Below are 15,640 nucleotides of genomic sequence, written 5' to 3'. Positions count from 1 at the left end.
AGAAGAGGGGATGTCGGCTAATGGCAGGAACAGTGCAAGCGATTCTTTTATTTTTTTCGTTCAGAGGTGACAGCACTTCCTTGAGTCTACCAGCTTGCCAGCATATGTAGAGCAAGGGCTAAATACGAGTTGTAGCGTAAGAACAACCTTTTTCTTTTAACCCGGGGTTGCCCACTGAGCTACAAAATTGATGATTCCATTTGGAATCACTGGGCCTTAAATGGTTAATGTCCGCCGGGCATAGCTCGCATGTTTCCTGCCTGCAATATGAAGTTATTTTCATGTTTTGCTTCCAATATGTGGTGCATTTGGCCGCAAGTGTAGTGTGAAACGTCCCTTCCAAAGTGTTGCCTGCAAAGTATGGGCCTTCTGCTTCAATAGAACTTTTCCCTCAATCATGCTCCACTGGTTGAGACAAGCACACACTGAATTTGGGGGACATGGACAACTGCTCCAGTTCGCGCTGCAATAGTGGTACTAGGGCACTCAGAACTTGATTTTGTGGTACTATGAATTTTATTGCTCCATAATAGCTTCAAGCAAAATTTTCAAAAATTCCCTTTCTATGTTGAAATCATGTGATGCTTTTTATTGGCATGGTTTACAAGGCTGTTATTTTGAGGTGTGCAAATAGTGATTTTTGAGGCCGAATTGAATACGAATTGAATAGTGCCCGAAGCAAATCGAATATGGAATACTTTCTGAATAGTTTACGAACAATAAATAGTCGCTATCACAATTAATATAAAATGATGTTCGCATCCCAGTATTCTTGAAGTTAGCAAGTTTCTGTTATTACATAGTACGTATATGAAGTGTTCATTAAAAGCACAAATGGAGCATTCGGAGCAAACAGGCAGTTTCTTCGCATGCACAGTGCTTGCGCTTCAGAGAGCGCGAATGATCACCGTACAGTCTTGGCTACCCAAGTGGCGTTGCCTGCTCCAATACTTAAGTTCTCATGTTTTATGTCTATGCTATGCCCGTGGGGGTGAAAATTTACCGTACTTTTTCTCCAATATTATGTTTATTTAGGTGCAGTTGACATTAAATATTTGAAAAGTATTCACATTTACAAATATGTAACTATTCGATTTGAAGACCGAATGAAATAGGACACTATTTGATTCATTATTCGAAAGTTTTGAATATTCACACACCCCTACTATTATTTCTACCTTCTATTTTTCAGTTGTGTAGTTTTTAAGGAATTTGGTAAAATTACTAATATATTAATACTACGAAAGTTGGAAAGTGTGCCTCAAATTGCTTTCTCCTATTTCAGTATTTGTGAACAGTTCATAAATTCCTTCGTCATTCATAGTCCGGATGGATTGACCTGCCTTTCAATCCTCAGCCCAAGCTGTTTTTTATTTATTTTTTATTTTATTTCCCTCGCATGTTGATTTAGTGGACATTTCAGGCTATAAAGAAGTTGGTTTTCCGTTGTCAGTTTCTTCCAATTCAGCTATTCATCAAATCTCTTTGTCAAATGCGGACAGACCCTCCACATTGGTTCATCATGGCTGCTCTGCTGAGACAGAGCACGGAGACATTTGCTCTGCCTGTAGTCAGAAATAACTTGCACAAGTTTTTGCGAGTTTAGATGACCTCTCGATAGATAGCACAACAGGTATGCAATGTTCTTTTTTGCAGAAGTTTCTTCTGGAGAGGCAGGGAGTGCGCTAAAACACAAAATGAGTACTATACTCAGGAGTGGCAAAGGTTGTGTGAGAAAGGGTGCCCAAGTTCTCTTGAGAGTAACAGTGAGACCCGTTTTTGCCAGCTCATATGATCTTGGTTTTTGCAATTGTCCCCCCCATATGAAGTCATGATTTTAAAACTCCCCGACAGCTCCTTGTTTTTCATATTGTTGGAAACTTTACCGTTGTTTCGAACCTTTCTTTTTCTTGTTGCAGGCAACTGATGCGCTATTGCTTCCCAGACGTATCACTGGACCAACTCTCATGCCTGGAGTTCATGTGCGCCCATGCAAATAGCATTCCTGCATCCACCATATTGGAGCAGCTACAACTACTTCCCTCGTCACTGAGGGACCTCTGCATCTGAAGCCTTTACAGTCTTGCCTATGCTTAGTTTTGGAGTGGTGGCCTGATGTGCAAGAGTGCAGCCTTCGAAGCAGTTGTTCTCATACAGTGACCGCATTTTTATTTGAACTGTAAAAGAAGATTTTGTGCTTACTGCTGCTTTTTCTCTTTTTCTGTCATTTCTTTTTTTTTTTTTTTCATTCTGGTTTTGCAACGAGATCACATCTCTTGGTCTGCATCATTAATAACATCAAGTTTTGTCATTACCTTTTAAACTAACTTCAGGTTTCCTTACATTTTGATAACAGTAACAGATTTTAAAATTGTGTTGAGCACCGAGAATTTTGTACTGTATATATTATAATGTCATTATGGCATTTGCATGAAGTTCACACTTATGCAGTTCATCTCCAAAGTAACAAATTCATTGATTCTGCTTTAAACTCTTTGGAACATTATTCCCAACATTGGTAAGGTTGCTTTTTCAGTTTTGTAGCTTTGGTGATTATTAAAAAGATTAAATTCAGGTTTCACCACTTGGATTCTGCATTTTCATCCTTTTCCTGACAAAAAAAAGAAAAATACTAAATAGGCCAGGCTTCCATTTAAGCACCTTCTCATGCAGTAACCGCATTTTTATTTGAACTGTAAAAGAAGATTTTGTGCTTACTGCTGCTTTTTTTTCATTTTTTTTTTTTTTCATTCTGGTTTTGCAACGAAATCGTGCTAGTACTAATAGCCTGATTTATCTGTGGCTCCCCATGATGTGTACTGTAATGCCTAAATGCTGCAGTAGTGCCGCACAGCATTGTCTGCTTCGGAATCGTCAGTAATGGACTTTTGATTTTGCCACTACGTATATAGTTTTAGGAAACTTTACTAGAAGTAAATGTGCACAGACCAGTGGTGCAATCGAAAACACAGGCTACAACAGGTTGGTTTTTAGTGTGTGAAAATGATGGCACCTAGTCCTGTTACTGAAGCGAAGGCAAAAAATTGTTGAGGCTTGACAATGTAAGCCAATTCTCCCCTTGCTCAAAGGAGTGGGCTGTGAGAGCCGCACCTATGTTACCAGTGCACACTTTCTAGGGCCCACGCAATGAAGCAGAATGTAATTGGTGTGCCCTGTGACCCCCTTCCATTCGCAATTGGCACAGGTGATGGCGGTGCTGCACAGGTTATGAACCAGCGATGCGACAACCAGCCTGAAAACGCAATTGCTGCATTTTCAGGCACAGAAAGGAGTGTGGGCAACTCGCCTTTCCAAAGCAGAAAAAGTGTAATATTCTGACAAAATAGATATTGATTTGTGCACTAAATCATTGAAACAGAAAAGAGTTGTCAAACATCGAGTCACACAGAAAGAAAGCCACATGCAGCTGCAACATGCAGTGTGCCTCATAAATGGATGCATCTCAAAAGTTCTCCATAAAAAATGCTTCTCTCACCATCCCGAGCATGAAGCACCCGAAAAGTACCTTTCCTATAATCACACACCTTCAGATCCCCCCCAGTCGCTGTATCCCCGTCTTTTTGCCCTCCCTGCCCCATTATCTAATCTTACCTTGCATTCCTCAAAGACCGAAAAAGTAGAATTGAAAACACGGGCATTATATTAAAAATGACTGTTTTGACCTTCCACTGGTTTTGTTCGCTGCTGGCAAACGTAATCCTTGTCCGAGTCTTGCAATCGCCAGGAACCGGATATGCCTACCGAATCGCTCTTTCTCGAAGTGCCAAACGCAATTCTTTGGCTACTATGTTCGCTTACATGAGCGCAAACTGCACTTAGTCCTTTTCAACTTCACTTTTCATACTCTCAATACGCTGCAACAAAACATGCACAGTTTGACAGCCCTCGACCAACACTGAACCAAACTAAATGTTATAAAGTAGAAGTGCGAGCAAAAGCACAATTAAGCGTGTCTCAGAGAATTTATCGCACTTCACCTTGCTGCATGCGTGACAATTTTATGCTTTGTGACACACTTCCTTAAATACTTAATTCATGCAAGTGAAGTGACAGGTTGGTGCACTTGCAGTGTTTACAATTTTAATTTTGTGCCTTTAAGTGTTTAATGCGTGTGCATTCATGTACACCAGATTTCTACAGTTATGACTAAATCTTATCGCTTCCCTGCATAAACAATACAACACATCTGAGGAGAACTGCTGCGCAAAGAACTCTGCTCTTCTTCCATACGTACATGTTCCCGCAGCGTTGCGATCATCTCAACGTCTACCATGATGAATGTAAAGCTGCGCCAGATATAGGTATTTGCATTCTTAGGTTGTCACCAACTACCGTATAGACTCTTGTAAGGGCCATACTTCTTTTTCACAACTTTGACGAGGTGTGGCTCTTAAATGAGACAGAACATTTTGTCCGGCTACTTGTGCACACCCAGATCCTCAGATGTACCATTGCATCAGAAGTCAACGCGCAGCTCTCGCCATCTAGTAGCAGCATGCATACGTACGCAGCGCACGAAAATTCGCTGATGCGCGTGCGCAGCATCGGGCCACCAAACGCAATTGCTTCTTCATTCAAAATTTTTTTTTTCCAGATTTTGGGCTGCCAAATTGGGGGTGCGGCCCTTACACCTGCCTATATCATAATAGACAAGTCCAGGCCAACAAGCAAATAGCCACATGAAAACAAGCTCAAATAAGTAAGCAGCGTGGGTTGTGTCTGAGCAATGCACCAACTTGGCCCAGCCAGCAGTAATGTTCTCAGTATCGCCATGCTCAACATATTTTTTGATATGCTGAGTTTGGGACCCCAAAATGCGGATTTAAGCACAGGAAGGTTGCAAAACACATAGTAGTGTTGTTGAAGTGAAGTTTCAGTTGTGTAAAACTCTGAAAACCAATTCATCATCATCATCAGCCTATATCTATGTCCACTGCAGGATGAAGGCCTCTCCCTGTGATCTCCAATTACCCCTGTCTTGCACTAGCCGATTCCAACTTGCGCCTGCAAATTTCCTAACTTCATCACCGCACCTAGTTTTCTGCCGTCCTCGACTGCGCTTCCCTTCTCTTGGTATCCATTCTGTAACTCTAATGGTCCACCGGTTATCCATCCTACGCATTACGTGGCCTGCCCAACTCCTTTTCTTCTCTTAATGTCAATTAGAATATTGGCTATCCCTGTTAGCTTTCTGATCCACACCACACTCTTCCAGTCTCTTAATGTTAAGCCTAACATTTTTCGTTCCATCGCTCTGTGCGGTCCTTAAAGGGTCCCTGAAACGGTTCGGATAAATTTTGTAGATGCTTAGGGTACAGCTACAGTAAAACATTTGCGCCACAATTTAAGTGAAGTGTCTCGTATTAAGAGAGATGCGGACGATTACAAGTTGCCCTCCTCCCTAGCCATGCATTTCCTCCTCAACTCGTTCACCGAGTGATCGGGGCTAAGCTCCGCCTTCGCTGGCTCTACGTCATGTTGTGACGTGTTGTCTTCTACTTCCGGTTGTCTTGGAGCCAGCGCGCGAAGGCTCTCCAACCTCTCCGCTAGCCGCCCGGCCGTCGATCCCCAGCGAGACCGATCAAGCAGTGTGCGTTGCAAGCATTCTGTCGCAGCGCCGAGCGTGTCCGGTATTCCGGTAACCCCAGACGAGCTGGGTGTTTTAACGGACAGGCATAGGCGTAGACTAAAGCCCCTTCATACCGCTGTGATGGAGCTTCCTTAGAGTGTAGCTTCGTGCATGGTCAAGCCATCTGGTGGCGCAGAGCTTAACCAGCCAAATACAGAGCTAATATTCCTGTAACGAAGTGTAAAACATTTTACACATATAAAAAGACGTGTTCAAGATTATGCTCCTGCCGAAAATTTGAGCCAGCAGCGAAGTAGAAAAAACTTAGTGCTATATTAGCTGTGTGTTTGATTGAGCTTTATGCCGCCAGGTGGCTGTACCGTGCAAGAGAAAGAGAAACAACTTTATTTAAATGAAGATCGTGCTTGGTTACTGTGGGTGGAGCTCCTCTTCCAGGGCCCCACTGGCTATTGCGGCGCGCCGGGCCTGGTCGAGGGTCGCCAATTGGCTTCCCAAGTTCAGTTTGGAGAGTAGCGCCTCCCACGACCAATTGCCAAGTGTATTGTTAAGTAGCGGCGAGACAGCGTCTGCTGGACGCTGCGTGCATTGGTAAGTGATGTGTTCTAGTGTCGGGGTGGAGTCGCACCATGGACATCTGTCGCTGTGTTTGTTGGGAAATATTTTGTGGAGTCTATGTAAGTGTGGGTAGGTGTTTGTCTGTATTCGGTGCCAGTCCCTCGCATGTTGAGCTTGGGGTGAGGTGGAGCTTTAGTTCGTCTTCCGTGTGCAGCAGTTCACGTTTACGCCTCTGTTCATCACGTAAAACATGGTAAACGGCCAGTATACACTTGCGCTTGCGTTTACGTGAATACTGGGCACGATAACTTCTATTGTGGCAATCCTTCGACGTGAAGTGACGACCGCAAACGCGTAGATATGCTGGCGCTGTTTGGATACCGACAGTCCAATGCGCTGCAGCCACTCTGCTCGTCAGCTGCCTTGCAACGGGACACGATGTCGCAGCTTGACATGTCGCCGATTGCTACGTTTGCAGCCCACAACGCAACAAGGGCGAACCATGGTGCTCGCAAAAAGAAAGAACAAGACCAACACTGACCGCGCAGCTCTTGTCAACACGGAGCACGTTTTAACACAAGCAGACGACACTTGCTGTGGGCCGGAAGTACTTTTAATGTAGTGATATGTCCTTGTGCGTTCTTTTTCTGTTACTTTCTTTTTATAGAAACAAATTAACTAACATCTAAACTATTACGAACAACATTTGTTCACCATAATGTTGGAAAAATTATCGATGACGTGCCCTGGGCAGCCAATCGGATAGCTGGCCCTATTGACGTGATATGGTCAAATTACGTCACTTGGTCACAAAACTCAGCCGATTGGCGTGCTGCGATCAGTAGCGATGTACCTTTTTAAAACCTCATAATAAATTGCACGCTTTACATGGAGTGCTTAGATGCGTCAATTATTGATCAGAAGGACCTACTCTAACGACTCGGTACGTTTGTACAAAATCGTCAAAATCGTTTCAGGGTCCCTTCAGCTTGTTCTCGAGCTTCTTTGTTAACCTCCAAGTTTCTGCCCCGTATGTTAGCACCGGTAGAATGGAATGATTCTACACTTTTCAATGACAGTGGTAAGTTCCCAGTTAGGATTTGGCAATGCCTGCCGTATGCACTCAGACTCAATTTTATTCTCCTGTAAATTTACTTCTCATGATCAGGGTCCCCTGTGAGTAATCGACCTAGATAAATGTACTCCTTTACAGACTCTAGAGGCTGACTGGTGATCCTGAATTCTTGTTCCCTTGCCAGGCTATTGAACATTATCTTTGTCTTCTGCATATTAATCTTAACCCCACTCTTACACTTTCTCGGTGAAGGTCCTCAATCATTTGTTGCAACTCGTCCCCATTGTTGCTGAGTAGGACAATGTCATCTGCAAACCGAACGTTGCCGAGATATTCGCCGTTGATCCTCACTCCTAAGCCTTCCCAGTCTAAGAGCTTGAATACTTCTAAGCATGCAGTGAAAAGCATTGGAGAAATTGTGTCTCCTTGCCTGAGTGGTCATCGCTTGTCACGAAATATACAATTTTGATATTACTTGGTTCTAGTGGCCATTATTTTGCAGTTGCATGGAAAATAAATTGCAGCCAATGCTGGCAGCGGCACCAATGTGCTCAGGCAGGCCAGCACGGTGGGGAGCTGGTCGCTATGGAAGAAATATTGCTCAGATCCATTATTTTGTCGGCAGAAAAACCTTGCTGATGAGTGGGGAAAGTGCTAGATTTGTTGGCAACCAGTATCTGGAAAACTGTGGACAGCAAGGTGCCGGGTCATTGTTATGTCTATGCCACTACCCGCAAAACATTTTTGTTCCGCTGTTTTTAAATGCAGAAGCATTCCACAGGAGGGGTAGCGGTGCAGTCTGTCACAACCCTCCTCCACCTCGGTGTTATGAAGAAGAGGGTGAACATGCACTGCATGAGGAAGAGCGCTGCCAGAGTGAAGAGGGTGATGGGAGTCCCACAGGACTTGTGGTGCAGCCAAAATTGCTGAGCAATGGGTGGTGCATTTGGCTGCGCTTTGCAAGTGCAAATGGGCACTTGAGGACACCGAGACAGATGTGGCCAGTGCATTTGGCACTTAAGTAAACTCCAACACCATTGCATAATAACTACTCTGAGCATCTAGGAATTCTCATGTTGTGGGAGTGCAATCGTGCAAGAAGCCGAGTGGTACGATGCTTCTGCATACAACTCGCTCAGTGTAACACAAGGACCCCAGAATTTCTTTTTACTTCAGATCTCTTCGTTTATGTGGTCACCTCCAGATTTCACTTCAGGGTTGGCATACGTGAAGTTCCGTCATTACACAACATACCATGGCCCTAATTATAGATAGAATGATATTTGGATATGACGGACCTATCGCATTGCATTTATTAGGGTCCATTGTAATGAGCACAAACTTATCAAGATTTTACAATATTTGTATCTGACTGCAAGAAATGAAAACATAACAAAAATTTAGTGAACTAGTTTATTACAAAAAGCAACTTGGGCAATAACTTGAAAATGTATAGTACAATGTGCAAGCTGTTTAAGTAGTGGCCAGAAGAAAAAATGTTACAGCGTAATCCACTCATAATGACACCACAAATAACAATGTATATCACTTATAACAATCAGTAACTTCAGCATTATCAATTTTCTTATTAGCTCTATGAAACAATAAACCATACCTTATGCTGGGATCATTGCAGCATACTAGATACAACCAAGAATACTTCTGAAAAACCACTTCCGAGGCAAATCGGGTACAATGTAAAACAGTTAAATATACTACAAAGGAAACAATGCCAACACCATGGGTCTGCATCAGTATAGACAATAACCATGTGAGGGCACCTGCAATTTGGCAGGCAATTTTAAGCAGAACTAAGGAATATACAACTAAACCTGCTTATAACGAACTTCTATATAACGAATTCCTGGATATAACGAAGTTTTTCGATTCCCCGCCGTTACTCCATAGAAACACATGTATTTGAGACCTCTACGTAACGAAGTGGCAGCGGGAGACCCCCTCGATATAACGAATTTTCCCCTCCGACCACCTAGAGATTTCGCCCCAAATTTTGTCATTTTAGCGCGAGCGGCAACCGGAAGCACCTTCTCCGCCGCGATGGAATGCGAAGCGAGCGCACGTGTGCGTGCGTGCGTGTGCGAGGCGGCCCTGCATCCCTCGACCCGGCGATATTGCCGCCTCTTGCCGCCGCGGGCGTGACCTTTCCCCCTCCCTTCATTCAAATCTGATCCTGCCGCTTGCTGCAGCTGGCCTAGCCCGCCAAGCCGGCACACTCTCCTTTTCCAGCTGATGTTGCCGACGCGCTGGTACACGCTGTGGCACATCAGACTCGATGAGCGCGGACACGCGCTCTCAAACGCTGGCGGCGTGTGGAAGCGCCGCTGGAGAAGCGAGCGAAGTGACCTTCGTGCTGTTGTCTATCGCTTCAACGCAAACTGAGCGCCGAGAACACGCAGAAAGCTACGAGCCGCCGACGCACCTACACTGCTAGACTCTGCCCCAACGCAGATCGCTTTCAAGATACGGCCTGCGCGACCGCGCGCCTTCCCGCTATCCCTCCCCCCTCGCTGGTGCCTCGAGCGCAACGGAAGAAGGCGCGCTTCCTCCCTGCTTTTCTTGCGCGCGCGAGATTTAGACGCGGTCGTCGGCTCCCCTCGCACGTTTTCACTCGCACATACAGCATATGGCGCGCGGCGACTGCGTTATCGCCCTTGGACTTTAGGGTACGGCCACGCTAGCGGCAAAAACACGCAGCAAAAACGCGCGTCAGAAACGCGCGGCAAAAGCGGCAGGAATCGGGGGCCTTGCGGCGTGCCGCGCGAAATGGGTTCGAGACCCATTTCCGCGGCAAATGCCGCGTGCCCCGAGATGAAGAACCAATCAAGAGCGACCAGGGTGACGTCACGGAGCCATCACAACCGGAACACCGCCGGTCCGCGCCGGGTTTTCAATCGACGATCGTCGTCTCTCGCATGAAACAACGAGCGCTCGCGGTGTTGCTCGCCCGTTCGGAGAGCGCGGGAGATCTTATCGCGCTGCCGCGCGGCGAGACACGCGTGCAACGGTGGCCTCGCGGCAAGGCGCTGACGCGCGGCAACTTGCCGCTCGCTGCATGACGCGCGCGTTTTTTGCCGCTAGCGTGGCCGTACCCTTATATACGGAATATCTATGAGCCAAAGCCAATTTTAGGGCCACAACGCGTCATGGACACCATCCAGTAGCGCACCCACGATGTCTGCCAGGGGGGGGGGGGGGGGGGGGGGGTTGACAGTTTGCCAATACCATCTAAACAGCACTAATTTCGATTTCTTCACGGGAAATTGTAAAAAAATGCGCTTTTTGCGAGCGTGCAGACGATTGCGCGTCTTACATCTTAGTTGCAGTACTCAAATGCGTAAGGAAAGAAAAGGGGTTAAACAAAAGGTGGGGTTAAGTCGGCCTCAGGGGGGGGGTTACAACCCCCGAATCCCCCCCCGTCGGTGCGCCACTGACACCATCGTTACCATCTTTATATAGCAAATACGGATCTCAAGGGCCATACTTTTGCTGGCGGAAACCGAAAATACGTCATAGTTGTCGCCCCCGGCACTTTGGGCGGCCAATGCCATCGTCAAGCCACCAAGCCAAGCGACATGAAAAGTCAAAATGGACGCTCAGGCCGGCAGTTCGCAACATATGATGCGGGAATGGTCCCACAGTTGCGACGCAACAGCGGGGTTACCAATGCATTGCGTTCTACGGGAGCTGTGCCGGGACCAGTCGAAAACGACGTAACAGCCGGGAAAACGCAGCCCCTGGGAACGTAACAACGAGGTTCTACTGTAACACTATACGACGCTACGACGCCATCGTGACGCTCGCTCTTCGTTTCCGATGCCTCGCGCTTGTGCGAAACGACACGCGTCCACGCATCCGGTACCTGGTGTGACATTCCGAGGATGAGTGCTTCGACGAAAACGGAAAACGGGTGCGCGTTACAATTGAGGGCGCGTTAGAATCGAGTAAATACGGTAAACGTTTATTTTTCGAATTTTCGTGCCGAATCCTGCATATAACGAAATCCTCTTTATAACGAAGTTTTTCGGGAATTTGTCAATTTCGTTATATCCAGGTTTAACTGTATGTGAACTGTCTGCATACTGCACTGCACTATGTGCCACAGAATGATAGCTCAATTTTGGACTTTCTTATGGGTACATGATACAAATTTACTTAGTTCCTTAAGCACTAAAGTAAGTTTTTTGTTCCTTGTTTCCTCTTTACCAAGTGAATGCTCCAACTTCAAAATAGGCACATGACTGAACTATCTTGAAAGGTACACTTTTTTAAAGCTCCACCTAGTCACGACACAGAGACAAGGAGTTGCTGCCCTCACACAAGCGCACAGGTGTCCCTGGATAGCTCTTCATAACAATCGGACTTTTTGGTTTTGTGAACATCATTATAAGCGGATTGCAAACATGCATTCTCTCTCTCTCTCTTTTTTTTTTTGGTAAATCAGCAGTTAGTACATAGTAGTGTATATACTCCTGAGACCTGCTTACAGGCTTCACGTTTCACATGCCATCACTGTAAAAGGTGTGGCTCACACTCAGCACATTGCTTTCATCAACATGACTTAGCTTTGTAGAACACTTGCAACAAGCCTCACTTTTTATTTTTCAAATGCAAGGAAAAGACTTGTTGCAGGACTAAAACGCTACTGGCACCTTTGAAGAACACATGAACACAAGAAACAGGGAAAACATCCTACGACAAATTGTATAGCTAATGCGAACACCTAGTGCAGCCCCAATGGCGTGCAAGTGTGCTTAAGGACACACGGCTAGGAAGCACTAGCTTAGAGTGGAAGTCCAAAAATGCAAACCATAGCTTTTGTAGCCAGTACAAGAAAACCTCTTGAGAATGTGATCAGCAGTAAAGAAGCATGGCAAAGAATACAAGCGTGACAAAAACAGAGCCCTGATATCAACAGCAACTTTGCAGCACTGTGCACACCTTGTCTCCAGTGTCAAAATAAAATGTGAGTTGCGCATACCACAAGCAACATTCGAACATGCCTTATTAAGGTGAAAAGCTGTGCCCTCCTTAGCAACCAGCAAAATACCATTGCCATGCTGGTCCTCTAATTTCAACCAAATTTGCATCTGTCTATGCAAGCATCAAAGGCTGGCATTCCTCAAGTTATAAAATCCTGGCTTTTAACTTTCTGCTACAGGGCTGCACAAGCCACATGGAGTAGCATGCCTAGTGTAGAAGTATACCATTAATGGAGTTCTAATCCATACTTGGCTCAAGAACAGCCTGACAACAAACTGGCAAAAAAATCGCCAGCCAGAAATGTTGCAGTGTAAAGACTACTAGTAACAAACAGACAAGCTCCACTCAGCACCTCCAGCCATCAAGAGTAATAGAGAAGAGATGCACAGTGTTGCATCTGGGCTGCCATTTAATGCTACAATTATATAAATGCATATATCTAGTGTGCATAAAACTTAGGTGTCAGTGATGTGTGCCAGCAGCTTAACAACTATACTTGCAGCTGCACAAAACATGGTTCATTCAACGAGCTCCACATAATTGGCAGGGAAGAGACCATAGGTACCATCAGGCCCCAAGCCTTGCCACCAGCCTTCATCGATCTGTTCAATATGCGTGATGATGTCATCGGGGTCAAACGAAATCTCCGTGTCGTCAGCTGACAAAAGAAAGAGTGCATAGGTGGCATCAGAGAGTGAGTAACAATATTTTTCATGCAAAATCAACTAGTATGGTTGAATATTTATAACACATTCTCAAAGCATAAACAACTTGGAAGGTGCGAAATTATACTTGGAGATCCACAGACATGTTCTACCGCTGACTTCCAAGCAAGACCTCCAAAAAATTCAGAGGTAATGTGCACACCTGTCCAACCAAGTTTTTGACAGCCAAATTGATGCGAAATGGGGGATCAATTTTTTAATACGATGGCACACAGCCTGAGATCTCACAGCATAGTCTGAGCAAACACAAAACAACAAGGATAAAATCTTTAGAAGTTGTTAAAATAAAAGCACATGTCACTGCATAAACAAAATGCAGTATTGCATAGTGTTTTAAGACCACAATGGGAAACCAAAACGAAATCGAGCTAGTGGGCAAAGCCGGATGCCGCCGGAGTGAAACGTGACGCTCATATAGCACCGCCTGCAGCAGGGAACAGCGGCACGTTTAAGTTACCGCCTACTAAAATTGTGCAGTACGCTTCCGACGGCACCACACCCAACACGCTGTAAAACAGATAAGTGAAGATCCTTATCGAATAGGGTTGGCAGTGATAGCTGCAAATGCGGTGTGCAACGACTCGGGAGGAGATTTGCTGGTACCGGGATAAGAAACTGAGTGCACGCTGGCGTTTTCACATGAGACAGGCAGGCGAATAATGCAGAGAAGCAGATGCGGCGGGCAGCTACTGTTCTCGATTGCGCCACGCCTTTTCTTGTTTACATGGGATCTAGTGGCCAGAAAACATAACATAATATCGCAGATTGGTGATGTACTGAACGTTGGTGGCGAAAGATTGTGTTTTATACAACAGACAAGACAAGATCAAAAATTTTTTTTCCGTTTAAAAAGAAAGGTTTGGTAACAGTAGTCCTTTATACCAATAATCTTTATCTTATGAGAAAATGACAAAAGTCATTTGAGAGAGTAATCTATCAGTATAGATCGATATATATTCCTCTTTAGTGTCCCTTTATATGTAACATAAGTTATCAGGATATTCAGAGGGGAATTCCAAGCAAGATCGATTTGTATACACGGTCATAATTTACGCAGGCAATCTAGCTAGAGCACTCTCAACGCCACCTACATCTTGGTACGACATTCCTAGAGCAAGTTGGCTCCCAAGTGTCTCTCAGTTACTGTTTAGCACTTTTAGCACAAACTGCAACATCTCTTTTGCTGTCCCCAATATTATTGTGATAGCAATTATATGGGCGCTCGAGGCACGTTTTCCCCGTCGGCATTGGGGTTGTCATGTTGCCACGGTATCAACACACATGCACGACCTGCACGTGGAGGGTTAGAAGGTCTTCAGAGACGTGCAGCGCGTTTGGCTGCTAACACGATGAAGCCAAGTGGACGCACCAACCCGCTGCGCTCAATCAGTTCTGCTGGAGCCAAGGCAGCATTCTGGCTACCACTGATGACATAAGTACTGTGCACACGCACATTAGTGTTCCTGCTGAGCAGCTGTATGCAAACCACACTGTGGTGCATACACTGGTTTGAGTGGAATGGACAGTAAACGTCAAGGTACAGTGAATCTCGATGATACAATCACGGCTAATACGAATTTCCGGATGATACGAATTTTTCTGTGGTCCCGGCCAAGCCCCATTACTTTGCAATGTGCTAGAGTACGTACGTTTGTTACGAATCGATTTTCGACCCGCGTCGGTTGATACGAATAAACGCCGCCGCACCGACGGCCGAGAAAGAGAACAGCGCGCAGTCACGCGCATTCTCCCTTTCTCTTTTGGTGCGGAGGCGCGGACGCGGCGCCGGACAGCGCGGAGGCCGCGACTGGGCGCGAAAAATTTGAAGCGGTGGCGCTTTTCTTGCTTTCGTGCTTTTCCCCCTTTTCGGCGGCCGCCCATCGGATGGAGTGGCTGCTGTGCTTCGGGCCGCGTTCTTTGTGTTTGCGCCATTTTGCCTAGTCGCAGCGAGCTATGTCTACCAAGATACGATCTCGGCTGATTCGCGTGGCCGTACGCCGAGGCGCGGGAGCCTCCGTCGGCGCGTCTTCCGTCGACTGCGTTATCGGTGCCGATGGCACAGGGCGATTGTCGGTTTCGCTCTAGAGTCACACGGTGCAAGATAGCGCGGCACGTAATCCACGGTGCGAGGTAGCGCGGCACGTTCAGTAGGCTGCTCCTCCGCTTCTCCCGCTAATCGCCATATTTTTCTTGCCGTAGGAGGCCTGCGCTTCCGTATTCCGAAGGCGTGCTTCGTCCAAAATTTTTTCTCCAATGAGTGACGATCCATCACTAACCTGGGAGCTCTCAGTAATCCGAATTCTGCGTGTCAAGTGAAGACGCCGGCGTGGTTTACGAAGCAGACAACTGCGGTTGCCATCTTGCCCCTGCCACAGCAGCAACCAATGGAGAGACGCCTTTCAGCGCGGCAGCCAATCGGAGGCTGCTTTCATCGGAGGGTCTATGTGACTACCTATCACAGACCCGCGCTTCTTTTGAGTTTGCGCTTTTGAGTACACTATAGTTTGCGCGTTTGTTACAAGATGGCGACGACGGACGAATTGAGAAACGGAACAGCGAAACTTTGATCTTGCGAACGATACCAAGATGGCGGAGCTCGGTGGCGAGAAATACGAGATATGTCTCTGTGAATTGCGGTGATCTTGCGCGATTTAAAGCAGTTTTCTCGCCCTG

General features: G+C 46.0%; 2 protein-coding genes across 2 annotated transcripts in view; one reads left to right on the top strand and one right to left on the bottom strand.

Moving 5' to 3' along the window:
• The window catches only part of LOC119455923 (uncharacterized), a 46,304-nt gene extending 43,714 nt beyond the window's left edge, over nt 1–2,590 (top strand). Inside the window, exon 15 of the mRNA XM_049660949.1 lies at nt 1,920–2,590. Within this exon, the coding sequence (XP_049516906.1) occupies nt 1,920–2,070 (151 nt within the window). The 3' untranslated portion in view covers nt 2,071–2,590. The remainder of the gene's footprint in view (nt 1–1,919) is intronic.
• Nucleotides 2,591–10,466: 7,876 nt separating this feature from the next.
• The window catches only part of LOC119457224 (drebrin-like protein), a 32,802-nt gene continuing 27,628 nt past the window's right edge, over nt 10,467–15,640 (bottom strand). Inside the window, exon 13 of the mRNA XM_037718949.2 lies at nt 10,467–12,900. Coding sequence (XP_037574877.1) covers nt 12,761–12,900 — 140 coding nt within the window. The 3' untranslated portion in view covers nt 10,467–12,760. The remainder of the gene's footprint in view (nt 12,901–15,640) is intronic.

The sequence above is a fragment of the Dermacentor silvarum genome, chromosome 1 (assembly GCF_013339745.2).
Source record: "Dermacentor silvarum isolate Dsil-2018 chromosome 1, BIME_Dsil_1.4, whole genome shotgun sequence".
Lineage (NCBI taxonomy): Eukaryota > Metazoa > Arthropoda > Arachnida > Ixodida > Ixodidae > Dermacentor > Dermacentor silvarum.
This window is presented reverse-complemented; position numbering and strand designations above follow the sequence as displayed.